The 26,852-nt window shown below is 44.5% G+C and overlaps 2 protein-coding genes across 3 annotated transcripts in view; one reads left to right on the top strand and one right to left on the bottom strand.

The window, feature by feature from the left end:
* The window catches only part of LOC138651411 (carcinoembryonic antigen-related cell adhesion molecule 1-like), a 32,669-nt gene extending 18,021 nt beyond the window's left edge, over window positions 1-14,648 (bottom strand). Inside the window, exons 1-3 of the mRNA XM_069741594.1 lie at window positions 14,588-14,648; window positions 6,493-6,654; window positions 6,106-6,399 (exon numbers count right to left, since the gene is read on the bottom strand). Of these exons, the coding sequence (XP_069597695.1) occupies window positions 6,106-6,399; window positions 6,493-6,631 (433 nt within the window). The 5' untranslated portion in view covers window positions 6,632-6,654; window positions 14,588-14,648. The remainder of the gene's footprint in view (window positions 1-6,105; window positions 6,400-6,492; window positions 6,655-14,587) is intronic.
* Window positions 14,447-26,852, top strand: part of LOC138651412 (carcinoembryonic antigen-related cell adhesion molecule 1-like) — a 50,068-nt gene continuing 37,662 nt past the window's right edge. Inside the window, exons 1-2 of one of the 2 annotated variants that reach the window (XR_011315483.1) lie at window positions 14,447-14,998; window positions 25,953-26,243. Coding sequence is in view for 1 of the 2 variants with exons in the window: in XM_069741595.1 (XP_069597696.1) it covers window positions 14,947-14,998; window positions 25,953-26,243 (343 nt within the window). In the remaining variant the exon portion in view is untranslated. The remainder of the gene's footprint in view (window positions 14,999-25,952; window positions 26,244-26,852) is intronic. The other variant, XM_069741595.1, reaches the window with a different exon arrangement.

Below are 26,852 nucleotides of genomic sequence, written 5' to 3'. Positions count from 1 at the left end.
TTTGGCTGCTGTTTTTGCTGTCAGATCTTTTACGGGTACTACTACCAAGAAGCGTGAATAATGGTCCACGATGGTCAAGGCATAGACATAGCCAGACCGGCTTGGTGTCAACTTCACGTGGTCCATGGCTACAAGTTCAAGTGGTTGTTTGGTGATTATGGGCTGCAGGGGTGCTCTTTGGTTCTTTTGATCGTTTCTTCTGAGGTTGCACGGGCCACAATTTCTGCACCACTGTTCGATTGATTTTCTCATCCCGACCCAATAAAATCTTTCTCTTAGAAGTACTTCTAACTTTTTCCAACCGAAGTGACCAGCACCATTATGGTAAGCTTCGAGGACCATCTTGACATCTTGTTTAGGCACGATAATCTGCCAAACCAATTCATGTGTTTTCGGATTGGTGTACCTTCTACAGAGCTTCCCTTGATACAGGAACATTTTGCCTCTCTCTTTCCAGAGTTGATGCGTCTCTTCTGGGGCATCCTCATCGGGATATGCACTTTGCTCAGTTAACAGTTCCTTCACCAACTTCACAGCCGGATTGCTGTCTTGGGTGTCAGCCCATCTATGGTGTGCTAACGGATTTAAATTCACCTCTTGTTGTTTCTGATAGGTACTTGACTGATGATGTTTTGCCTTGGGATGATGGAAGGCTGGTAGTTCAATTTCTTCAAGCTCCCCCATTTCTTCTTCTACATCTCTCAAGTGTGGCATCCGGGATAGGGCATCGGCATTTCCATTCTTGCGACCTGCTCGATACTTGATTATGAAGTTGTAATTAGATAACCGGGCTATCCATCGCTGTTCTAACGCACCTAATTTGGCTGTGTCCAGGTGGGTCAACGGATTGTTGTCAGTATAGACAATAAATTCTGCAGCGGCCAGATAGTGTTTGAAACGCTCCGTCACAGCCCAAACTACTGCCAGTAGTTCCAATTTGAAGGAGCTGTAATTTTCTGAATTTCTTTCAGTAGGCCGGAGCTTTCTACTTGCAAAGGCGATGACTTTCTCCCGACCTTCTTGCTTTTGTGACAGCACCGCTCCTAGTCCCACATTACTGGCATCGGTGTAGAGGATGAAAGGTTTATGGTAATCTGGGTATGCCAGAACCTCTTGTCCGGTTAGTGCCTTCTTTAGTTGTTCAAAGGAGTCTTCCCTTTCGTCGTTCCACTGAAAAGGAGGGTTTCGGTTTGAAGGTTTCTTCGTCTGCCCTACCAAGGTGTCTTGCAAGGGTGCTGCCAACTTGGTAAATCCTTTTATAAATCTGCGATAGTAACCCACCAATCCCAGGAATTGTCTCACTTCTTTTGCGCTGGTAGGTCTTGGCCAATCCCTTATGGCGCTTATTTTCTCGGGATCTGGTGCTACTCCCTCCGAACTCACGATGTGTCCCAGGTACTGTACCTTTGGCTTGAGAAGGTGACATTTGGATGGCTTGACTTTCATGCCATACCTGGATAAGGCTTCGAACACTTCTGCCAGGTCTACTAAGTGTTGTTCGTAAGTCTTTGAGTAGACGATCACATCATCTAGGTACAGGAGGACGGTCTCGAAGTTCTTGTGTCCGAGGCAGCATTCCATCAGCCGCTGGAAGGTACCGGATGCGTTGCAGAGTCCGAACGGCATGCGATTAAATTCACATAGACCCATTGGTGTGGTGAATGCCGTCTTTTCCTTATCTCTCTCAGCCACAGGGACTTGCCAATACCCGCTTGTTAAGTCTAAGGTGGAAAAATAATTAGCAGATTTCAAAGCAGTTAAGGACTCTTCTATCCTAGGCAAGGGGTAGGCGTCTTTATGGGTGATGTTATTAATCTTCCGGTAGTCTACGCACATTCTCATGGTTCCGTCCTTTTTTTTGACAATCACTAGAGGGGCCGCCCAGGGGCTACAGCTGTCTCTTATTACCCCGGCCTGTTTCATTTCCCTCAGCATATCTTTTGCACATTGATAGTGAGCGGGCGGTATGGGTCTATATCTTTCTTTTATTGGGGGATGGTCACCTGTGGGGATTGTGTGTTCTACCCCTTCTATCCGTCCGAAGTCCAATGGGTGTTTACTGAAGACTTGTTCATATTCCGTCACTAGCCTATACACCCCTTGTTTTTGATGGGTAGGTGTTGAATTTATGCCCACGTGTAGCTGTTGGCACCAATCCTCCATTTCTCCATCTGAGCCATTGCCTTCCACCTGACAGGTTGGTTCTAAGGGCTCAATGGTTGTGATGGCATTGTTGTCAACAGTATATAGCTTTGCCATTGTAGCATACCTTGGCAAAGTGACCTCTTCCTCTCCACAGTTCAAAAGTCGTACCGGCACTCGTCCCCGGTGTACCTCGACTATCCCTCGTGCTGTGAGTATAGTGGGCCTGCTGTCGGTGTACACTGGTTCTATTAAGGCTTGATAATCTCGTCCCTTAGTACCAATGGCTGCTCTACACCATACCAGCATTTCTGTTTTTGGTGGGATTACAATAGATGTTGGATCACTTACCCTCACACTGCCGATTTCTCCACCTGCAACTTCTACCTGTTGTCTTAACATCAATACTTTTATTTCCCTCCGGAGAACTCTCTGCTGGCAGGATTGGGCAGTTTCAGCAATTTGCTGTAAGACAGAAATGACTTCGGAAAAGCAGTTCTCTAACACATTCATTCCTATCAATACAGTTGGTTCACAGTTCCGTCGGTCAACATCAACAACAATTATACCCTGTTTCTTCAATTCTACTTTACCAATCTTTATGGTCATCTCCCTGAATCCTAGTTTCGGTACCAACTTACCATTACTGGCCCATATATCTAGTTCAACATCAGAGGGCCCTTTATCAATATCTGCATCAGCCCAGTACCTCTTATAAAGGATATACGGTATAGATGAAATCTGGGAACCTGTGCCCAGCAAAGCGTTGAGGGGAATTCCGTCCAGCACGATAGGGATAATGGGTCGTCCTCCGATGTACCTGTTGTGCCAGGGTGTTGGGCCTTGAAAGTTCATTCCTGCGAAGCGGCCCGCATTCCCAGGGGATTCCCGTTTAAATCACAATCTCGTGCAAAGTGGCCTGGCTGCTGGCAACGGCGGCAAATGGGCTGTCCATCCGGTTGGTAGCGGTCGCGGGGTCGTCCTCTCCATGTCGGGTATCTCCGGAGTCTCATCCATGGAACATCCTCTCTACAGTTTGCCAACTCCATCTTGTGTCCTCTCATCTCCTGCATGGTTTTAGCCATTGAAGCAACAACATCAGCTAAAGAGTCAAGCTTTTGTTGAAGAGCCTCATTAGTACTGGGCCCCAGGGGCTTAGCAATGGCCCCAGACATAGCTGATGTCACTGGCACTCCCTGTTGTTGAGGTGCCTCTGCCATGGGTTGCGCAGGATCCTGATCCTGAGGTGCCTCTGCCAGCTGGAGACGTATAGCGCTCTCCTTTAATTGGGCAAATGTCAATTCAGGGTTCTTAAAAACAAGCATGCTCACATGCCCCCGGTGAGAAGGGGTGTAGAGTCCCTCAATAAATTGATCTCTTAGCAGTTTATCCGCTCCGGTGTTAAAAATGGGTTCAGCCAGTGTAAGTGATTTAAGGGCTTCCTGCAGGTTTAAGGCAAAGTCTCTCACGCCCTCATTAGCTTTTTGTTTGCAACTAAAGAATCGTATTTTAGCTTTGCTGCTGGCCGTGGTTTCAAATGTAGCTTTTAATCCAGCAAATATGCGTTCAACAGTGCCTTTTAGATCAGCTGCCCATGCTGTGACTTCTCGCTTAGCATGGCCACTTAACTGCATCATCAGGAGACTAACACGCTGAACTTCACCCACAGGGAACATGTCAAAATGGGCCAGCATCTTTTCTCTGAAATCGTCAAGGGTATTAGGCTCACCTTCATACATTGGAAGCCATGGGCCACCCGGGGTATATGGCATCAGCACCGGCATGATGGGCGCCACTCCTTGCACCGCTGCGCTGCCGGACTCTCTATTGACACTCTGTCTTTCAGCTGCATTAGCGTTGCCGAGTGCTGCGGCGTCTCCGTGCTGCGACATACTGTGCCCCCTTAGTTAATCCGGACCCTTCCGGTCCTCCGCTTCCGTCGGGATAGTGTAGATTCGTTCCGCTGTGCAGCAGGATCGATTTTCCCCTTGCTCTGATGTCAGAGCGCTCAGCTTGGTGCCGCCCACAATGACACGCCCCCTGCTGCTCCCACCCACCGCGCTCTGTAATGGCGGATTCTGAAGTTTTTCAGTTAGACTGGGGCTCAGGTGATGGCGTAGCTCAATTAACAGTCTCGTGCCTAACGGTTATGAAGTGATTACCTCAGGGGATGGCGGCCATCTTTACTCCATTATAACCAATGGGGAAAAGTCACTTTCAATAGTTTTCAATGGGGAATGGATTTTTCTTTAATAAAGTCAATTTTCAAGATTTTTCATCCCAGTTTTCACAGTTTTGGGCTCCAATCACGGCACACAATACCCGGTATACGGGCTGGCTAGATCCTGTTCGTGACGCCAATTGTGACGCCCAGGAGACCGGGATACCCAGCACCGGACCAATGGAGTCTGTCTCTTGAGGGGGATGTCACGGGTGGCTTGACCCGGTGCTGTGGCCTCAGGCAATGCACAGTGTAAGGGGTATCATGAGGGGACGGGCACTTACTTGATCAGCAGCAGGTTCTCCCAGCGGTGACGATCTCGATCCTGGATAGATGGCTATTGTCCAAATGAAAGACTGAGGCACTGAAACGTTTAACCAGTTTACTTTAACATAAAAGGATTTACAACCAGTCCTGTCACCGGAGTCTGTATGGGAACTCTGAGTTACTTTGACCCTGCCGGGGTCTTCGCCTCTTATTGTGCGCAATTTCTGTGTGGCCCTGCTGCTGTATGTGAACTGGCTGCCGGCCCAATCTGTCCCCTCCGGGTCCTGGTTCGACGGGCAACCCGAGTCCTTTTATCGGCTTACCCCCTCCAGGAGTACCGCTGAACTCTGTGTCTGTTGCTGCGTCCGGCCCTAGTGAAGCTGATATCACCTCACGTTTTTCCGGTTGCTGTATTATATATAATGAATACAGCCACGGATCCGGTATCCGTCTTTGCGCCTGTTCTGGGTAGTGATTAATGCTACCCGGTTCTCACAATGTCCTTTTTCTCTATCCCTCTTCTCCTCAGGCCGGTGATTTAGGCCTGGTAACAGTCACAGGGCTGTTAGAGATTCAACTGTATGACCTCTCACTTTCAGCTCCTTAGCCCAACTGCCAGTTCTTCTCTCAGACCAGAATGGATCAAGGGGAGTCTCTGGAGCTCCCCCTTCTGGCCGGAGGTGGTAGTGCAGTCTTGCTATTTTAGTATTTGTACTTACTGTCAGTAACTATTTTTGTGGCAAATACCCCTAGGGGTGCCACAATAACATTTTAATTGTTAGCTATGCCTGGTTTCCTTTCCACTTCCCATTCAGTCGAGGCTGGTTTGGCACATGGAGGAATAGGACGTTTACTGGTTAGGGCCCATCCATAGTTAGGTACACCTTGACGTGGTTAGATGGCTATTGGGATCTTTGTTAAAAAAATGCTAAATAAGTACAAGTACCTTTATGTTTTTAACGTTTGCTGCCATAGTGAAGTTCATGTACTGATTAGTCGCAGTGTGCTGATGCGTCATGTATGTATATGGCAGATTTACATACTGGGCACAAAAAGGAAGAGTTGTTCATCCCCGTGGAATGGAAAAGGCAGGCGCAAAACAACACCAAATTCCCCTTTTCACATGAAATAAATGGCGTTATAATAATAGATAATAATAATTATTCATTTAATATCCGATGAGGCAACCCTATCAATTTCCTTCGTGTTTTTTTTACTTAAATTATCATAAAAAATATGCCCCCCCATTAAAAAAAAACGTGACAGATTCATTATCAATTCCATAACTGAAATTTCACTCCCAAAGATAAAAGGGCAACTAAATGTTAAGAGATATTGGAAAAGTGAACTTTATAATATAATAAACTATTATGTAATTGTCTATTATTTTATAATCTTTAAAATGATTTTTTTTACTTAACATCAAATGTTAAATTGTATTATAGCACTGTATGTAGAGTCAGACGTCTCCTTACCATATACTCTGAGCTGGTAGTTTGTAGTGGTAGTAGTAGAAGAATCCGGGGGTATTATATTCAGAACATAAATCCCTTCATCGGTGTAGGAGATGTTGTTAATACTCAGGGATCCGTTTTCATACGAATTACATCTTCCTGCGAACTGATTTAAACAATTAACAGGTGTAGACTGAACATAGACTAGTAGACCGTTATAAGTCCATTGTACGTAGGATCCTACTGGAACATTCGCACTGAATAATACAAGTTTCCCAAGAGTTCCCGTCACGATGGTGACAGCGGCCACATCACCTGTATGGAAAACACAAGGACAATATACAAAAAGTGAGTGACAAAGGGTAAAATAACATGGAGCTATAACCCCTGACAGCACAACCATCTCACCTAAGCCCAGGAATAAGACAGCGCCCAGTAGTAATATGAGATTCATCTCAGAGGCTCCAAGGATCGGGGAGAATATCCCACCTTCGAATTCTTCTAAAAGTTCCTGTCCTACATTTATTCTAATGAGCTTCCGTCTCATGTATCGTCAGTGCCACCTGCCCTCTGCTGGCGGTATAAGGGAGGAAAGTCAAAGAATCTCAACCAAAAATGTTCAACCAGAGGAACCTTCTCCCACATTGGAAGAGACTAATTCAGAAACTGACTATGCTCAGTGTGGAACATGGGTCTGTTATAGATATACTGTATCACTGCAGCCCGGCTTCCCTGAAATGAATAACGAGTTGTCGTTCTAGCCCATATTCTCCGAATAATAAAGCGGCTTTTTTTTTTTTTTGCCGTAGTTCCAACATCCGTTTTTTTCTTACCTCCCAATTTTAACATAACAAAACAAATTTACTGAGATGTTCATGTAATAACTGATGTTTTTTTTAACTTTTTCCTTGCCTTCGATTCTATATCCACTTTATTATTTTATTTCCATCACCCTTCCGCTGTATATATGTGGGGGACATAATAGCATGATTCTACCCCTTCATCGATATTAATATCATTCATTATCCAATAGAGAAATCACCATATTTCATATATCCTTTTACATTAAAGGGAACCTGTCACACCGTTTTTTCAGATTGAGATAAAAATACTGTTAAATAGGGCCTGCGCTGTGCGTTACTATAGTGTATGTAGTGTACCCTGATTCCCCACCTATGCTGCGAAATACATTACCAAAGTCGCCGTTTTCGCCTGTCAATCAGGCTGGTCAGGTCGGGTGGGTGTGGTCACAGCGCTGTTTCTTCCCCAGCTTTACATTGATGGCGTAGTGGTGTGCGCATGTCCCAGTGCCGAATCCACTGCTCGCATGTGAAGAAACAGTGCGCGATCTGCACTATTACTGTCATCGGTGGGGGCGGCCATCTTCCTGGGGCCGCGCGTGCGCAGATGGAGTGCTCTGCTGCACGGGGCTTCAGGAAAATGGCCGCGGGATGCCGCGCGTGCGCAGAAGAGATCGCGGCGGCCATTTTCCCAAAGCCGAGTTTGCATCTCAGCTTCAGGAAAATGGCCGCCGCGATGTCCATCTGCGCACACGCTCTTTGGATGTTTCATTTTGGTCAAAACTGTGAGCGTGTACTTTTTCCTCTCTATGGAAGCTGTCTTTTTATGATTGGACAATGTCATAGAGGGGTGAAAGTACACGCCCACAGAGCTAAAATGAAAAGCCCGATTGATTGATAAGAATTGATAATGACATTAGTAATTTTGTTGCCCTGCATCTACACAGCAAAGTGGACACAAAAAAGATGAAAAACATGTTTTTATTTACATTCCTACTACTACAGTGACTTGAAAAAGTATTCCTACCCCATGAACCTAGTCACATGTTGTCATGTTACACCCACAAAAGTAAACCTATTTTATTGGGATTTTATGTGATATACCAACACAAAGTATAAAGGGATTTGTAAAGAGAAAAGGATAAGATAAATCCGACAATTGAGATGTACATTTGTATTCAGACCTCTGTAGCCTGATTGATACCACTAAATTTAATCGCTAGTGACAAATCGCCTCCAGAAGTCACATAATTTTTATATTGAGTCCGCCTGTGTATAATATATTCTCAGTATAACTACAGTGGTATTGGGAAGGCATCGGGGATTTGTTTGGGAACATTAAAGATCAAACAGCATCATGAAATCAAGGAGCCCACCAGACAAGTTAGGGATAAAGTTGTAAAGAAGAGTAAAGTCGGGTTAGGGTATAAAAAAAAAATAGCCCAAGCTCTGATCTTCTCAAGGAGCATGGCACAACTGCAAACCTACCAAAAAATGGCCTTTCACCTAGACTGACATCCCAATCAAGGAGAGAATTAATTAGAGAAGCGGCCAAGGGGCCCATGGTGACCTGGAGGAGCTGCAGAGATTCAACTAAGGTGGGAAAATCTGTCCATAGGACAACTATTAGTTGTATACTCCACAAATCTGGCCTTTATGGAATCATGGCAAGAAGAAAGCAAGCTATAAGAAGTCCAATTTGTAGTTTGTATTGGTCAATAGACATTTTAGGATTTATGCTGTTGGGTGTCCTGGTTAAAAAAATTATTTCCAGTCATTGTAAGGCCCCATTCACACATCCGTATTTTATGTCCGTATGGGGTCCGGTTTTTAAGGACCACTAATACGGATATACGCACATTGTATTCAATGGTGGTGCGCACATGTCAGATTTTATACATGGACAGTATGTCCGTGTGAAAGACCTGCAGACATGTCTGTTTTAATCAGCAGCACGGGCCACAAAATGTCCCGCACACGTGCACACTGATGACACACGGATGACATCCGTGTTTCATAAGTGTGACACGTACCGATGCCTGGGAAAAAGTGGTACAGTTATCTCTATTCCCAGGTGCCGGGTGATGAAGATAGCTATGATTATTCTTGGCTGGTCTCACCGAGCTCAGCATGACCAGGAGACAATGATGGGTGTCGTTTTCAGCACCCGCTGTGCACATTGTGTGTAAAATAAATATTTGTGCGTAATTTTGATAACCAGCAGAGGGAAAGCCCAGGGCTGGGGGCTGATGTTGCAAATCTGGGAAAGAGGATAATATCCCAAAAGGCTCCCAGGCTATTAATAACACTTGACAGCTGTTTGCTTAGCCTTTGCTGGTTAGTCATGCAGTTTATTTCTCACTTTTGGTCTCCAACGGTCACTGCCGCTGCCCCTATAATGGCATCAATAAAAATGTGCACAAAAACAAGTACTCAAACAGCTCCATCAATGAAAATGGGACACAATTTTTTTTTGTTAAAGCTCTGAATTTGTTTAACCGCTAACAAATAACCACAAAATTATATGACCTTGACATTGCTATAATTGTACCGATCTGGGGAGTCATTTTTACGACTGAATGAATGCCGAAAAAACAAAACTCAATAAGCAAAGTTGGAATTGAAAAAAATTAAAAATCACTTGGCCCTTGAGAGGTTAATAACTATCCATTGTGGGAAAGTTGTTTGTGCTGGCACTTTGTCTCTCCTTGCTTCATGTCACTCCTCTCCGGTATACCGCCTGCGGCATTATAGTGACCCAGATACTCTCAGGCATTTAACTTTCGTTTCAAAACAGTTTTACCATGTCTTGTCTGTTACTAGAAGAAGGAGTGGACACAGACAGAAGATGCCCTGTACAGGAACACAATATGGACTCTTTGCAGTCCAATAGCTCATAATAATGCACAATTCCACTGCTTTGGAGGAGGTAGTAGGCCCCCTTCCACTTGGGCCCCTGGTCGGCAGCACAGGTTCCATTCCTGGTTTGTCTGCCCCCGATTAGCATGCCTATCTCATACTAGTTAGAACCAGTGTGCATGACTTAGCCAATGTTCTGGAGCTAATCATCTGAACCTGTTGAGTTGCAAATGAGAAAAGGCATCCACAATTTCATTAACAATACCGAGAACATGAACTATCCTAAAAAGAACATTCCAGCGCAGACATAGCATAATCAGTTGGTGCATCTGTAAGGAGATGTACATATTGACCACATTTACCCCTTGAAGAAAAAACATTTTTGATGTATATTGTGAATTGAGACTTGTGTTGGTAATGCTGATAATGTGTATTGTTTGACAGTAGGGACAGTAAAATTTAATAGCTGGGACTAGCCCAGAGTGGGAGGGACCAAGCCGAAAGGAAAGAGACAATTTCCTGTTAGAACATCAGAAAGAGCCCAGTGTTCATAGAAGAAAGAACTAAGGTCTAGTGTGAGCAGGGCTGAAAGACGTGGGTGTTTCCAACGAGAGATAGGAGACAGAGGATAGTGAGATCCTGAGCAGAGAAGTGGAAGAGAAGTGAATGAAGAAGCAGAGTGATCGATCGGAGATAGGTCCTGAGTCAGGACGCCTAGAAGTACGGCCTAGAGTTTATATTACTTGCAGGGGTAACAGGCCTAAATAGGACATAAGAGTACGTAAGACGAAGAGAGTGTTCAAGAGGATTAGACACAGAGGAGATAAGTGACTGGCAAAGAAGGAGGGCAGAACGCGGGTTGAGTATAGGACTCTTTCAGATTGGACAGCTCTGATGAGAAGTGATGAGCTGGCAACTGAGTGCACTCTAAGAGTAAGGAGAAAACCCAGCGACCAGTCCTGCCCTCCGAAAGTGACATTTCATCCAAAAACCCAGACTTATTTTTTTCTGATTTTCGTCCATGTGCCATCAATGAATTTTTTTTCACGTCCGTGTGACGTCCATGTGCGATCTGTTTTCATACAAATATATTAAAACATGATCACATCCAGTTTCCTAGGATTATAATAGAAATCTATCCTTAAAAATTGAATGCCACTCGTATGGTCGGTGTGGAATCTGACTTTTTTCACACACCCATTGACTTACCGTAAATGTGTGAGTCTCGTCCGATGCTCAGATGAAAGTAGTGCATGCTGCAATTTGGTTCTCGCGAACACTTGGACCTCTGAACAACAATATTGAATAACATGGCTCAATGTGATGTCCATGTGCTATCTGATCAAAAATCGGACACTTACAATTTATAGGCTCATGTGCGCGAGCCTAAAGATTCACAGTTTTAATTCCCTTCAATCCATAGTATTAGACCGGCAACCAAACAAGTGAAAGTTAATGTCCCATACTGAGACTAAGTAAAGAAAAAATAGAAAATAAAGAACTAAAGGAGTTTCAGAAGTAAAAATTGTGTTTTTTCTGTAAAATAAACAACTTAAGAACAAAAGTAATATATGCAAAAAAAATTGAATCGAACTCACAACTTGTATCATTGAAGGCAGCAGCAAAACCTGTGAAAGTGCAATATATTCTGCTTCACCGAAGGCTCAGCGTACTGGTATGCAGAGGTAATGATAATCCTTTAAGAATATTCCAGCTCCAAAGGGTTAAAATAATGCTTTTTATTGATGCAATTAAAACTTTCAAATCCAATTAAAAAAAATATAAAAAGTTGGTGTCTTGTCAATGAGCAGTCCGTTCACCAAGGTTCATTGATACTACATGGAGGAGGAGAGCCGGTTGCCTTTTTTTTCGCTTTACCGCAGTGGTACTTGTATATAGCGATTCATAAAGGTAAGACATTTTTTTTCCTTTAAAAATTATTCCAAAATAATAAAAATAATTGCAATAATGATATTTTGAATGCACTTTTTTTTCTTAAAGATACATCACACATTTGGAAACAACGTACATATTTTCATTACAGTTGTTACACCCTGTACAATACAGTGAACAGATTACTTATTGTGATCGGTAAATGGTGTAAACCCATAAAAATATATAAAAAATGTAATGCTGAGGCCATGTTCACACTTAGGGTAAATACTGCGTCTTTTTTATGATTTTTATCTGCTGTGACCGGCATTATTGTACATGGCTGGTACGTGTCGCAGAGGAGGAGGTCCTCTGCGCTGTAAGCCAGAAATGTTTCTCTGGGACCTGTAGTTCTGCTACAAATACTACACTTTCCCTATCTATACAGTACTGGAACATATATACACCTCAAAAAAATAAAGGGAACACTTAAACAACAGAATATAACTCCAAGTAAATAAAACTTCTGTGAAATCAAACTGTCCACTTAGGAAGCAACACTGATTGACAATCAATTTCACATGCTGTTGTGCAAATGGAATAGAAAACAGATGGAAATTATTGGCAATTATCAAGACCCCCTCAATAAAGGAGCAGTTCTGCAGGTGGGGACCACAGACCACATCTCAGTACCAATGCTTTCTGGCTGATGTTTTGGTCACTTTTGAATGTTGGTTGTGCTTTCACACTCGTGGTAGCATGAGACAGACTCTACAACCCACACAAGTGGCTCAGGTAGTGCAGCTCATCCAGGATGGCACATCAATGCGAGCTGTGGTAAGAAGGTTTGCTGTGTCTGTCACCGTAGTGTCCAGAGGCTGGAGGCGCTACCAGGAGACAGGCCAGTACACCAGGAGATGTGGAGGGGGCCGTAGGAGGGCAACAATCCAGCAGCAGGACCGCTACCTCAGCCTTTGTGCAAGGAGTAACAGGAGGAGCACTGCCAGAGTCCTGCAAAATGACCTCCAGCAGGCCACAAATGTGCATGTGTCTGCACAAACGGTTAGAAACCGACTCCATGAGGATGGTCTGAGTACCCAGCGTCCACAGATGGGGTTGTGCTCACAGCCCAACACCGTACAGGACGCTTGGCATTTGCCACAGAACACCAGGATTGGCAAATTCTCCACTGGCGCCCTGTGCTCTTCACAGATGAAAGCAGGTTCACACTGAGCACATGTGACAGACGTGACAGAGTCTGGAGACGCCGTGGAGAGCGATCTGCTGCCTGCAATGTCCTTCAGCATGACCGGTTTGGCAGTGGGTCAGTAATGGTGTGGGGTGGCATGTCTTTGGAGAGCTGTACAGCCCTCCATGTGCTCGCCAGAGGTAGCCTAACTGCCATTAGGTACCGAGATGAGATCCTCAGACCCCTTGTGAGACCATATGCTGGTGCGGTTGGCCCTGGGTTCCTCCTAATGCAGGACAATGCCAGACCTCATGTGGCTGGAGTGTCTCATCAGGAGCATGCCCAGGCGTTGTAGGGAGGTCATACAGGCACGTGGAGGCCACACACACTACTGAGCATGAGCATCATTTCCTTGTCTTGAGGCATTTCCACTGAAGTTGGATCAGCCTGTAACTTCATTTTCCACTTCGATTTTGAGCATCATTCCAACTCCAGACCTTCGTGGGTTATTAGTTGTGATTTACATTGATCATTTTTATGTTTTATTGTTCTCCACACATTCCATTAGGTAATGAATAAAGATTTACAACTGAAACATCATTCAGTGATATCTAGGATATGGAACTTTAGTGTTCCCTTTATTTTTTTGAGCAGTGTATATTAAACACCATAGCAGCATTATGATACAAGGCAATAATATATATATATACTGTATATAATCAGACATTCAGGAACTTAGAAGCAGGTGCAGGGTATAAGCTGTCCTCTGTAATACCTTACTAGTATCGATTACTGTATTCACCTTACACTAGTGTCTGTCTGACCCTAACCTCCTTGCCAGAATCTGCTGTGCCAGTCTGTGTGTCAGCCAGATCCACCAGCACCATCCGTGCTTGTCTGTAAATTAGCCAGACATGCTTGCACCTGCCGGGCCACTATGTATATCAGCCGAACCTACCTGTACCAGCTGTGCCAGTATGTATATCAGCTGGACCCACCTACACCTGCCGTGCCAGTCTGTATATCAGCCGGACACGCTTGCACCTGCCTTGCCAGTCTGTATATCAGCTGGACCCACCTGCACCTGCTGTGCCACTATGTATATTAGCCGGACCCCCTGCACCTGTCGTGCTGGTCTGTATATCAGCCGGACCAATCCGTACCTGCCAGTGCCTATCTGTGCACCAGCTGTACCCGTGCTCCTGCTGTGCCTGCCTGTACCAGCTGTACTCTCCTATTGAGCCGTTCCAGCTACCGGTCCCTTGTCCTGAAGTAGCACCTGGTGTCCATCTGGAGCCAAGCCTAACCCCACCATCAGGGACTCTAGTGAAGAGCCAGCTGCTCAGATAGTCGCGTCTCTCCTGGCTCTCCTCGGACTAGGGCACAGTTTTTCAGTTTTTCCTCCACTCCCGATACATATTTTATCCATATCGATTGTTTTTTTTCTGGATGCAATGCTGTTTTTTCGTATTTGTTTCTTTGTTTCAATGTTACTTTGTACACGTATTTCCAGCAGGTGGCAGCATCACTCAGTTGTCTTCTACCGATGGAGAGACCGGTGGGAGAAGATGTAGGAGGAAAGTGTTTTACACGAGGGGTGGGGGATCAAGCTACATATGTGTACCTAGGACTTGTGTGAGGCATTTTATATGGTGTCCGTACTCTGTCTACAGAAGACCTGTGGCTACCGATTTGGCTCAGGTCAATATTAGAGACACCCTGAAAGCTCCAAGAGGGAAGACTCACATTTTTAAGAGAATTAATAAGGTGCATGAGATCTTACTGTAAGTTTTGAAGACTGAAAAAGAGGATGAGGCTTCTAAGTTGCATGCAGTCAACATAGGAAATATGCTCCGAGATTTGCCGACCAAGGAAAAATAGGCAACGTCTACAGGATTTTTGCGTGATTGTTGCTCTCAGACCACACCAGCAAGGTGTGCGCTGCAGTCTTCTGGGGATGTGGTTAATATTTCACACACTTCCCACTTCCCTGTAACAGTGACAGTCAGATGTCACCAACCATTTAGGAACCAGGAGACCTGAAGAACAAAGGACAAAGGTCTGAGCTGGAAACAGACCTTGGAGCAAAAGGGAGAAAACGGAGACCGAGTCTACAGCTCCGACACCCAGGAATCTGCAAAAATGGATTATTACAAGAATGTTCTACCTTTGTTTCTACTGCTGGGACTTTCAGGTAAAACATACCGCAACTATGTATACTGACCCTTTCATTTCAGACTACTTCAACCCTGTGCTCCTCTTGGTTAGTTGCCTAGTATATAGTAGACTGCTCTAATTCTATGCAAAGGTATACAATTAAAAAAAAAATATGGTACATTTTTCCTCAAACGTAGGCTCTTAATGAGACGTGAACACAGCGATCACATAGGAAGACCATCCCATTGTTTTTCATAAGACAATTGAATTGTCTTTTGAATAAAGTACAAATCTGATTTTGATCCCTTTCGTTCAAATTAGCAAATTGTAGTACAAAAAAAAATTCTATAAAAATATTTATTATCCAGTAAGAGGAAATGCATAAAATTGCCAAAAATATCTATCAATAGGCGACATATATCTATCAATAGGCGACATTCACTGAGGTTAGGTTCACAGGGGCATCGAATTTCTTGGACCAGTCACAACTGAAAATTGCAGACACGACTGGATCATTGCTCTGTGTTATTCACACGTCAGTATTTTCCATCAGTTTTTGGACACCGAAACCAGGAGAGAAACGTACACAGAAAAACTTTACGTGAAAGGTTGGCACCTGTTGTGTGTCTTGGCGATATTCCTGGTTTTGGTATAGAAATACTGATGTGTGACTAAAGCCTGGTCGGTGTGTTGTCCGTTCTACACGCATTACAAAATGTAGATTGAAAATCATATATGACCATGAAGTCTGAGCCTCAGATCAGTGTTTTACACGCCCTTCATAATAAATTGGACTAGAGTAAAATGCTAATAAATTAGAGACATAGGCGTTTTCATAAATTTTTCAGATATTTTGCCTGTGAAAAAGAAGATACAGCAACATACGGAGCTCCTGCTGCTCTGTAGTCTGGAACCAGAAAAAAAATGGTGTGCCATGATAAAACTGACTTGGAACTTCAGTAAATCAAAAGTATCAGTTAGTTTTATATTTTTTCCTGATGACATCATGTGTCATTATTTTTTTTCCTTTAATTTTCTCATGCCCAACATTTTTATTCTTCCATACATATTTTAAGGCTTGCCTTTTTTCGTAGGTCGAGCTGTAGTTTTAACTAACGCCATGAAATGTACCAAATATTGAATGGACAGACATCACACATTCAGGTGGTTCAGATGGGGAAGATAGGACTAGTCATCCTGCATGTATTCCTCAACCTCAAGTATTTTGCTGGAGGGGCCTCACATTTGTTTCTGCTCAGTAATTACCCTTGTTTATAATTTATCACCTATTTGTCTTTCTCAAAATGTGGACTTTTATGATATTTAAAATGACTTGTTGCTTGGCAGACTAAAACTTTATCAGTGAGCCCAAGTTTGCACTGTATATGAGGATTTTCTTTGCCTAAAGATCTAAATGGTATTTTTCTTCTTTACAGGCATACTGTACTGGTCCATAGAGATACATAGCTACATACCAGTACATATCTATATGTTAGGTAAAAGTGACTTTTATTGTATGCAAAATATGGTCCAATTTTCCTCAGTGTTTTGGAACGGATTTTTACCGTGATTTTCATATATAAAGAAAACAAATTGCATTGAGATGTAAAAAAAAAAACAGACAGTACAAGGATGGAACACAAATTTCATCTATTTGCTGTCCTTGATTTTCATAGACTTGCATCAGCATTTTTTGGTCCATACATGTCCATTATTTATTTCTTTAGGCATAAAGGCGTGGCCAGCGTGACTTCAGCCTTCACTCAGTACATAGTGGCGGTAGTAAGCACGCTATGGCACTTGGATTGACAGCCAGCGCTGCAGTGCATCAGTGCAGGACCAGCTGTCAGTCAATGCATGGGGACATGCTGACAGCCGCCACTCACTATGTACTGAGCGGTAACTGAAGCCGGGCCGACTGCGCCTCTATGACGAAAACACAGAGTCTGTCAGGATGAATAAAGTTAATTTTTCCCGGTAGCCTTGATTTTAGTGTTGAGCGGGCAGCTTTAGAAAGCTATTACCCTACAAATTAACCCTATGTATGTGTGACGCCCAAGAGACCGGGGTACCCAGCACCGGACCAATGGGGTCTGTCTCTTGAGGGGGGTGTCACGGGTGGCTTGACCCGGTGCTGTGGCCTCAGGCAATGCACAGTGTAAGGGGTATCATGAGGGGACAGGCACTTACTTGATCAGCAGCAGGTTCTCCCAGCGGTGACGATCCCGATCCTGGATAGATGGCTATTGTCCAAATGAAAGGCTGAGGCACTGAAACGTTTAACCAGTTTACTTTAACATAAAAGGATTTACAACCAGTCCTGTCACCGGAGTCTGTATGGGAACTCTGAGTTACTTTGACCCTGCCGGGATCTTCGCCTCTTATTGTACGCAATATCTGTGTGGCCCTGCTGCTGTATGTGAACTGGCTGCCGGCCCAATCTGTCCCCTCCGGGTCCTGGTTCGACGGGCAACCCGAGTCCTTTTATCGGCTTACCCCCTCCAGGAGTACCACTGAACTCTGTGTCTGTTGCTGCGTCCGACCCTAGTGAAGCTGATATCACCTCACGTTTTTTCCGGTTGCTGTATTATATGTAATGAATACAGCCACGGATCCGGTATCCGTCTTTGCGCCTGTTCTGGGTAGTGATTAATGCTACCCGGTTCTCACAATGTCCTTTTTCTCTATCCCTCTTCTCCTCAGGCCGGTGATTTAGGCCTGGTAACAGTCACAGGGCTGTTAGAGATTCAACTGTATGACCTCTCACTATCAGCTCCTTAGCCCAACAGCCATTTCTTCTCTCAGACCAGAATGGATTAAGGGGAGTCTCTGGAGCTCCCCCTTCTGGCCGGAGGTGGTAGTGCAGTTTTGCTATCTTAATATTTGTGTTTAGTGTCAGTAACTATTTTTGTGGCAAATACCCCTAGGGGTGCCACATTCCCCCTTAGTTAAGAACAGTACTCCGGGACTGTGGGACAATAACATTTTGAAATAACAATTAATATGTACAGAGTCTTAAAAATGAAAAGTTACAAAAACCACTCGAGGAAACAAAAATATAGTTCTGTACAAAGTCACTTCAAATAGCGTCCATTAATACAGTTCTATCCTTGAAGGTGCTAGGAAAGGCACTGCACTTTGTGTCCAGGAATTTAGTTCCATTTTTCCAACGGAGTTATCAATATAAAGTCTAAAGAAAGTTCAAAAAGAGCGAGGAGCAAAGTTCAAAAAGCAGTCTTTCCGGAGCTTTGATTTAGTGCCTCCGGGCTGATAAAAAGTTCAAGAATATGCAAGAAGTTCCTACAGACAAGTCTCTGTAGGCACTGGGCTTAAACGTTGCAGACTGATAACAATGACTATACTACATTTTCTGTTTAACTATATACGGCATAACATATATACAATTCACATTATGAGCTTTATAGTTGGTAATCTGCATACCTGGCCAGTAATTGACCCTGGGTACTACGCTGTGATCTACGTAATAGCGGTGTCTCTTCATGTGGTGTACTACTGTCTACAGCGGATGTAGTATCTGCCCGCTCTGCTAAAGATAATTCCACGACTATGGAGTTGGCAAATCCACCGTGAATGGGATTACTCTGATCAGGAATCTGTTCTTCCTTGCCTGGAACCTCCTGTAGTACGGGGTCAGCCTCTTCCTGTCTTGGGACTTCTGGTATTGGGTTCGGTGTTGGGTAAAAGGCCACCATGGGAACCACTACTGCACCATGGTATGTTAGTAGGGTTTTGGGAAAGTCTCCTATACAGGTGTGATACACTTCCTCTTCTTTTTCCTTTACTGGTTGAACCTGTATGGGTTGAATAACTTCTGGTTCTGGCTGGACAACTTCTGGCTCTTTCAATGCTTCCGGACATAATTTAAGATTGTCTCTTGACACTAGTACAGATGTTAAGCCTCCGTTTTTGCTAATGAGACACATTTTAGGATTATCCACTCTTGTTGGTAAAACTGTGTAGGGTACGGCTTCCCACTGATTGTCCAGTTTATTGGTTCGACGATTTCTCTTGAGCACTTGGTCACCTGGTCTTAATGGGGTCGCTAGAGCATTCTGGTTGAAAGTTCGCTCTTGTCTTTCTCTAGTTTGCTGAAGGCTTCTTTCCACACTCTCTTGCACTTGGCGATACTGCTTTTGCCGTATGATATCCCAATTGGAGTCTTGAACTTCTGCGTCTGGTTTCAGAATTCCCATTTCTAGATCGATTGGTAATTGGCCGGGTCTTGCACGCATAAGGTAAGCTGGGGTGCAATTGGTGGAACTCACCGGGACATGATTATACAGATCCACCAAGTCAGGCAATTTCTCTGGCCATTGATTCCTTTCTGTCTCAGGTAAAGTCTTTAGTAGGTCTATTACAATATGGTTCATCTTCTCGCATAAGCCGTTTGTTTGTGGATGATAGGCCGTCGTCCGGATCTTTTTGCAACCATACATATTACAGAATTCTCTGAAGATCTCTGATTCAAAGGCTGTACCTTGGTCGGTGAGAACCTGTTCCGGATATCCATGGGGTCTACAAAAGTACGTTTGGAACACTTTGGCTGCTGTTTTTGCTGTCAGATCTTTTACGGGTACTACTACCAAGAAGCGTGAATAATGGTCCACGATGGTCAAGGCATAGACATAGCCAGACCGGCTTGGTGTCAACTTCACGTGGTCCATGGCTACAAGTTCAAGTGGTTGTTTGGTGATTATGGGCTGCAGTGGTGCTCTTTGGTTCTTTTGATCGTTTCTTCTGAGGTTGCACGGGCCACAATTTCTGCACCACTGTTCGATTGATTTTCTCATCCCGACCCAATAAAATCTTTCTCTTAGAAGTACTTCTAACTTTTTCCAACCGAAGTGACCAGCACCATTATGGTAAGCTTCGAGGACCATCTTGACATCTTGTTTAGGCACGATAATCTGCCAAACCAATTCATGTGTTTTCGGATTGGTGTACCTTCTACAGAGCTTCCCTTGATACAGGAACATTTTGCCTCTCTCTTTCCAGAGTTGATGCGTCTCTTCTGGGGCATCCTCATCGGGATATGCACTTTGCTCAGTTAACAGTTCCTTCACCAACTTCACAGCCGGATTGCTGTCTTGGGTGTCAGCCCATCTATGGTGTGCTAACGGATTAAAATTCACCTCTTGTTGTTTCTGATAGGTACTTGACTGATGATGTTTTGCCTTGGGATGATGGAAGGCTGGTAGTTCAATTTCTTCAAGCTCCCCCATTTCTTCTTCTACATCTCTCAAGTGTGGCATCCGGGATAGGGCATCGGCATTTCCATTCTTGCGACCTGCTCGATACTTGATCTTGAAGTTGTAATTAGATAACCGGGCTATCCATCGCTGTTCTAACGCACCTAATTTGGCTGTGTCCAGGTGGGTCAACGGATTGTTGTCAGTATAGACAATAAATTCTGCAGCGGCCAGATAGTGTTTGAAACGTTCAGTCACAGCCCAAACTACTGCCAGTAGTTCCAATTTGAAGGAGCTGTAATTTTCTGAATTTCTTTCAGTAAGCCGGAGCTTTCTACTTGCAAAGGCGATGACTTTCTCCCGACCTTCTTGCTTTTGTGACAGCACCGCTCCTAGTCCCACATTACTGGCATCGGTGTAGAGGATGAAAGGTTGATGGTAATCTGGGTACGCCAGAACCTCTTCTCCGGTTAGTGCCTTCTTTAGTTGTTCAAAGGAGTCTTCCCTTTCGTCGTTCCACTGAAAAGGAGGGTTTCGGTTTGAAGGTTTCTTCGTCTGCCCTACCAAGGTGTCTTGCAAGGGTGCTGCCAACTTGGTAAATCCTTTTATAAATCTGCGATAGTAACCCACCAATCCCAGGAATTGTCTCACCTCTTTTGCGCTGGTAGGTCTTGGCCAATCCCTTATGGCGCTTATTTTCTCGGGATCTGGTGCTACTCCCTCCGAACTCACGATGTGTCCCAGGTACTGTACCTTTGGCTTGAGAAGGTGACATTTGGATGGCTTGACTTTCATGCCATACCTGGATAAGGCTTCGAACACTTCTGCCAGGTCTATTAAGTGTTGTTCGTAAGTCTTTGAGTAGACGATCACATCATCTAGGTACAGGAGGACGGTCTCGAAGTTCTTGTGTCCGAGGCAGCATTCCATCAGCCGCTGGAAGGTACCGGATGCGTTGCAGAGTCCGAACGGCATGCGATTAAATTCACATAGACCCATTGGTGTGGTGAATGCCGTCTTTTCCTTATCTCGCTCAGCCACAGGGACTTGCCAATACCCGCTTGTTAAGTCTAAGGTGGAAAAATAATTAGCAGATTTCAAAGCAGTTAAGGACTCTTCTATCCTAGGCAAGGGGTAGGCGTCTTTATGGGTGATGTTATTAATCTTCCGGTAGTCTACGCACATTCTCATGGTTCCGTCCTTTTTTTTGACAATCACTAGAGGGGCCGCCCAGGGGCTACAGCTGTCTCTTATTACCCCGGCCTGTTTCATCTCCCTCAGCATATCTTTTGCACATTGATAGTGAGCGGGCGGTATGCGTCTATATCTTTCTTTTATTGGGGGATGGTCACTGGTGGGGATTGTGTGTTCTACCCCTTCTATCCGTCCGAAGTCCAATGGGTGTTTACTGAAGACTTGTTCATATTCCGTCACTAGCCTATACACCCCTTGTTTTTGATGGGTAGGTGTTGAATTTATGCCCACGTGTAGCTGTTGGCACCAATCCTCCATTTCTCCATCTGAGCCATTGCCTTCCACCTGACAGGTTGGTTCTAAGGGCTCAATGGTTGTGATGGCATTGTTGTCAACAGTATATAGCTTTGCCATTGTAGCATACCTTGGCAAAGTGACCTCTTCCTCTCCACAGTTCAAAAGTCGTACCGGCACTCGTCCCCGGTGTACCTCGACTATCCCTCGTGCTGTGAGTATAGTGGGACTGCTGTCGGTGTACACTGGTTCTATTAAGGCTTGATAATCTCGTCCCTTAGTACCAATGGCTGCTCTACACCATACCAGCATTTCTGTTTTTGGTGGGATTACAATAGATGTTGGATCACTTACCCTCACACTGCCGATTTCTCCACCTGCAACTTCTACCTGTTGCCTTAACATCAATACTTTTATTTCCCTCCGGAGAACTCTCTGCTGGCAGGATTGGGCAGTTTCAGCAATTTGCTGTAAGACAGAAATGACTTCGGAAAAGCAGTTCTCTAACACATTCATTCCTATCAATACAGTTGGTTCACAGTTCCGCCGGTCAACATCAACAACAATTATACCCTGTTTCTTCAATTCTACTTTACCAATCTTTATGGTCATCTCCCTGAATCCTAGTTTCGGTACCAACTTACCATTACTGGCCCATATATCTAGTTCAACATCAGAGGGCCCTTTATCAATATCTGCATCAGCCCAGTACCTCTTATAAAGGATATACGGTATAGATGAAATCTGGGAACCTGTGTCCAGCAAAGCGTTGAGGGGCATTCCGTCCAGCACGATAGGGATAATGGGTCGTCCTCCGATGTACCTGTCGTGCCAGGGTGTTGGGCCTTGAAAGTTCATTCCTGCGAAGCGGCCCGCATTCCCAGGGGATTCCCGTTTAAATCACAATCTCGTGCAAAGTGGCCTGGCTGCTGGCAACGGCGGCAAATGGGCTGTCCATCCGGTTGGTAGCGGTCGCGAGGTCGTCCTCTCCATGTCGGGTATCTCCGGGGTCTCATCCATGGAACACCTTCTCTACGGTTTGACAACTCCATCTTGGGTCCTCTCATCTCCTGCATGGTTTTAGCCATTGAAGCAACAACATCAGTTAAAGAGTCAAGCTTTTGTTGAAGAGCCTCATTAGTACTGGGCCCCAGGGGCTTAGCAATGGCCCCGGACATAGCTGATGTCACTGGCACTCCCTGTTGTTGAGGTGCCTCTGCCATGGGTTGCGCAGGATCCTGATCCTGAGGTGCCTCTGCCAGCTGGAGACGTATAGCGCTCTCCTTTAATTGAGCAAATGTCAATTCAGGGTTCTTAAAAACAAGCATGCTCACATGCCCCCGGTGAGAAGGGGTGTAGAGTCCCTCAATAAATTGATCTCTTAGCAGTTTATCCGCTCCGGTGTTAAAAATGGGTTCAGCCAGTGTAAGTGATTTAAGGGCTTCCTGCAGGTTTAAGGCAAAGTCTCTCACGCCCTCATTAACTTTTTGTTTGCAATTAAAGAATCGTACTTTAGCTTTGCTGCTGGCAGTGGTTTCAAATGTAGCTTTTAATCCAGCAAATATGCGTTCAACAGTGCCTTTTAGATCAGCTGCCCATGCTGTGACTTCTCGCTTAGCATGGCCACTTAACTGCATCATCAGGAGACTAACACGCTGAACTTCACCCACAGGGAACATGTCAAAATGGGCCAGCATCTTTTCTCTGAAATCGTCAAGGGTATTAGGCTCACCTTCATACATTGGAAGCCATGGGCCACCCGGGGTATATGGCATCAGCACCGGCATGATGGGCGCCACTCCTTGCACCGCTGCGCTGCCGGACTCTCTATTGACACTCTGTCTTTCAGCTGCATTAGCGTTGCCGGGTGCTGCGGCGTCTCCGTGCTGCGACATACTGTGCCCCCTTAGTTAATCCGGACCCTTCCGGTCCTCCGCTTCCGTCGGGATAGTGTAGATTCGTTCCGCTGTGCAGCAGGATCGATTTTCCCCTTGCTCTGATGTCAGAGCGCTCAGCTTGGTGCCGCCCACAATGACACGCCCCCTGCTGCTCCCACCCACCGCGCTCTGTAATGGCGGATTCTGAAGTTTTTCAGTTAGACTGGGGCTCAGGTGATGGCGTAGCTCAATTAACAGTCTCGTGCCTAACGGTTATGAAGTGATTACCTCAGGGGATGGCGGCCATCTTTACTCCATTATAACCAATGGGGAAAAGTCACTTTCAATAGTTTTCAATGGAGAATGGATTTTTCTTTAATAAGGTCAATTTTCAAGATTTTTCATCCAAGTTTTCACAGTTTTGGGCTCCAATCACGGCACACAATACCCGGTATACGGGCTGGCTAGATCCTGTTCGTGACGCCAATTGTGACGCCCAAGAGACCGGGGTACCCAGCACCGGACCAATGGGGTCTGTCTCTTGAGGGGGGTGTCACGGGTGGCTTGACCCGGTGCTGTGGCCTCAGGCAATGCACAGTGTAAGGGGTATCATGAGGGGACAGGCACTTACTTGATCAGCAGCAGGTTCTCCCAGCGGTGATGATCCCAATCCTGGATAGATGGCTATTGTCCAAATGAAAGACTGAGGCACTGAAACGTTTAACCAGTTTACTTTAACAAAAAAGGATTTACAACCAGTCCTGTCACCGGAGTCTGTATGGGAACTCTGAGTTACTTTGACCCTGCCGGGGTCTTCGCCTCTTATTGTACGCAATATCTGTGTGGCCCTGCTGCTGTATGTGAACTGGCTGCCGGCCCAATCTGTCCCGTCCTGGTTCGACGGGCAACCCGAGTCCTTTTATCGGCTTACCCTCTCCAGGAGTACCGCTGAACTCTGTGTCTGTTGCTGCGTCCGACCCTAGTGAAGCTGATATCACCTCACGTTTTTCCGGTTGCTGTATTATATATAATGAATACAGCCACGGATCCGGTATCCGTCTTTGCGCCTGTTCTGGGTAGTGATTAATGCTACCCGGTTCTCACAATGTCCTTTTTCTCTATCCCTCTTCTCCTCAGGCCGGTGATTTAGGCCTGGTAACAGTCACAGGGCTGTTAGAGATTCAACTGTATGACCTCTCACTTTCAGCTCCTTAGCCCAACTGCCATTTCTTCTCTCAGACCAGAATGGATCAAGGGGAGTCTCTGGAGCTCCCCCTTCTGGCCGGAGGTGGTAGTGCAGTTTTGCTATCTTAATATTTGTGTTTAGTGTCAGTAACTATTTTTGTGGCAAATACCCCTAGGGGTGCCACATTTGCAGCTTAACAGCATTAGGGGACATGACAGGTTCTCTTTCAACAAAACCCCACAAAAAATCATAGTTTGTATTACCATTTTCTGAAGCCATAAGTGATATTTTTCCATCAATGTAGTTTTAGAGAGCTGTAGTTTTTATTGGTATCATTTGCGGTACGCACTACTTTTTCATTTAATTTCATTTTTTTTATTTTGAGTGGCGAGGTGACCACAATCCTGTATTTTTTTTTCTATATGTAGGATTTTTTTTTAAAAGTCCTTACTTTTCCAGATTTCCAGATGTAATGATACTAAATATTTTTATTTGTCATTAGTACTTCAAGGAGACTTTTCAATGATAGCTTCATAGGAGTGCCACACAGGGACCTTCAATTAAACATCTTCCGCCATGACAGTCCAGCAGTGGCCCCCAATCTTGTCACAGCAGTCAGATTTGTTGGGGTGGTGAAGGAGTCCTTCCATCTCACGTCTTAGATACTGTTGATACTATTGGTTGTACGCAGGCATGGACTGGCCCACAGGAGAACAGGGGAATCCTCCGGTGGGCCGCTGTGCAGCAGTAGGACACCACCCTCTGATATGAGCAGTACTTGGCACTATATACTTGAATCACTATGTACAGACAAAGGCGACATCTTATTAATTTATCAATCTACCCAGTTCATTGTTATATAAATGTGTGATTGAGGATAATGTCACATTTACATGTAGATGAAAAGTGAGGACCAGGAATTGGTTACTGGTGGACCCTTGGCTCCTCAATCCGACACTGGTTGCACATGTATATCACATGTCACAAATTCAATCACTAGTTTGTCGGGATGTAAATCATGTATGGTTACTGTAAGGGAAAAAAGCCAGGAACAGGAAATAGGCGAGGAAGGGGCATGGCAATGTAACGGAAGGAGTGGCATCTCCTCGCACAAAGTAGTTAACCTGCCTGATGCCAAGATATAAAAGTTAGCAAGTATGATGTATTTTATTATATAAAAAAAGACATAACAAATGTTACTAATATTGTCCTGTGTATGTTCCTATACAGGTAATGTGGCCGCTGTCATCAACGTGTCGGGAACTCTTGGGAAACTTGTATTATTCAATGTGAATTTTCCAGTAGGATCCTACGTACAATGGAATTATAAAAATGCACCAGTGTACATTCAGTCTCCATTACGTTGTTTGAATCCGTTTGTAGGAAGATGTAATTTATATGAAAATGGATCCCTGAGTATTAACAACGTCTCCTACACTGATGAAGGGATTTATGATCTGTCTGTAGTACCTCCAGAATCTTCTACTCCTATCACTACAAGCTACCAGCTCGGAGTATATGGTAAGTTATAATGTTTCGCTAACCTTTTTGGATGAAAATCTTTTGTTAAAATCTACCTACTCCAGTCTGTGTAATGTATGGATTGAGGCTGTCCGCAGCAGGCACAATCTAGTGACATCACCACGTCTCCTGCACTAAGTCTCAGACACACAGGCTGAATGGCGGAGGAGAGAGCTGATGACTCCGTCCTCCACCGGTGAATTCAACAATATCTGCGTCCTGGCAATGTAGATGTTGTTGAAATCAGAATGTCTAATGTCTATTATATGCTGTTTCAGACTACACCATATGTTTTATCATGACGACTAAACTATTGTAAACTTATAACAAAAAGTTGTATCTGAGATATTGTTTTAAATTATTTGCCTATATTTTTATACCTGGAGTTATTACCTTATAAAATGACTAAAGTATGATTTAATATTACATATTTTTGTGGCTTTGAACCTGTTCTTATACTTTTTTCATTGCTCTTCGATGCTCTAACTAAAATATGTCAGCGGGATCTACTACCATTCAGTGTCAGTATGTGCCTCATGCTAATAACATGAGAATCTGACTGCAAATGGTAGCACATAACTATATTTAGGGCATTATTAAAGTATAAGT

The sequence above is a fragment of the Ranitomeya imitator genome, chromosome 10 (assembly GCF_032444005.1).
Source record: "Ranitomeya imitator isolate aRanImi1 chromosome 10, aRanImi1.pri, whole genome shotgun sequence".
In the NCBI taxonomy this organism is placed as follows: domain Eukaryota; kingdom Metazoa; phylum Chordata; class Amphibia; order Anura; family Dendrobatidae; genus Ranitomeya; species Ranitomeya imitator.
The sequence above is the reverse complement of the archived record's forward strand: the minus strand, read 5'-3'. Positions and strand labels throughout refer to the sequence as shown.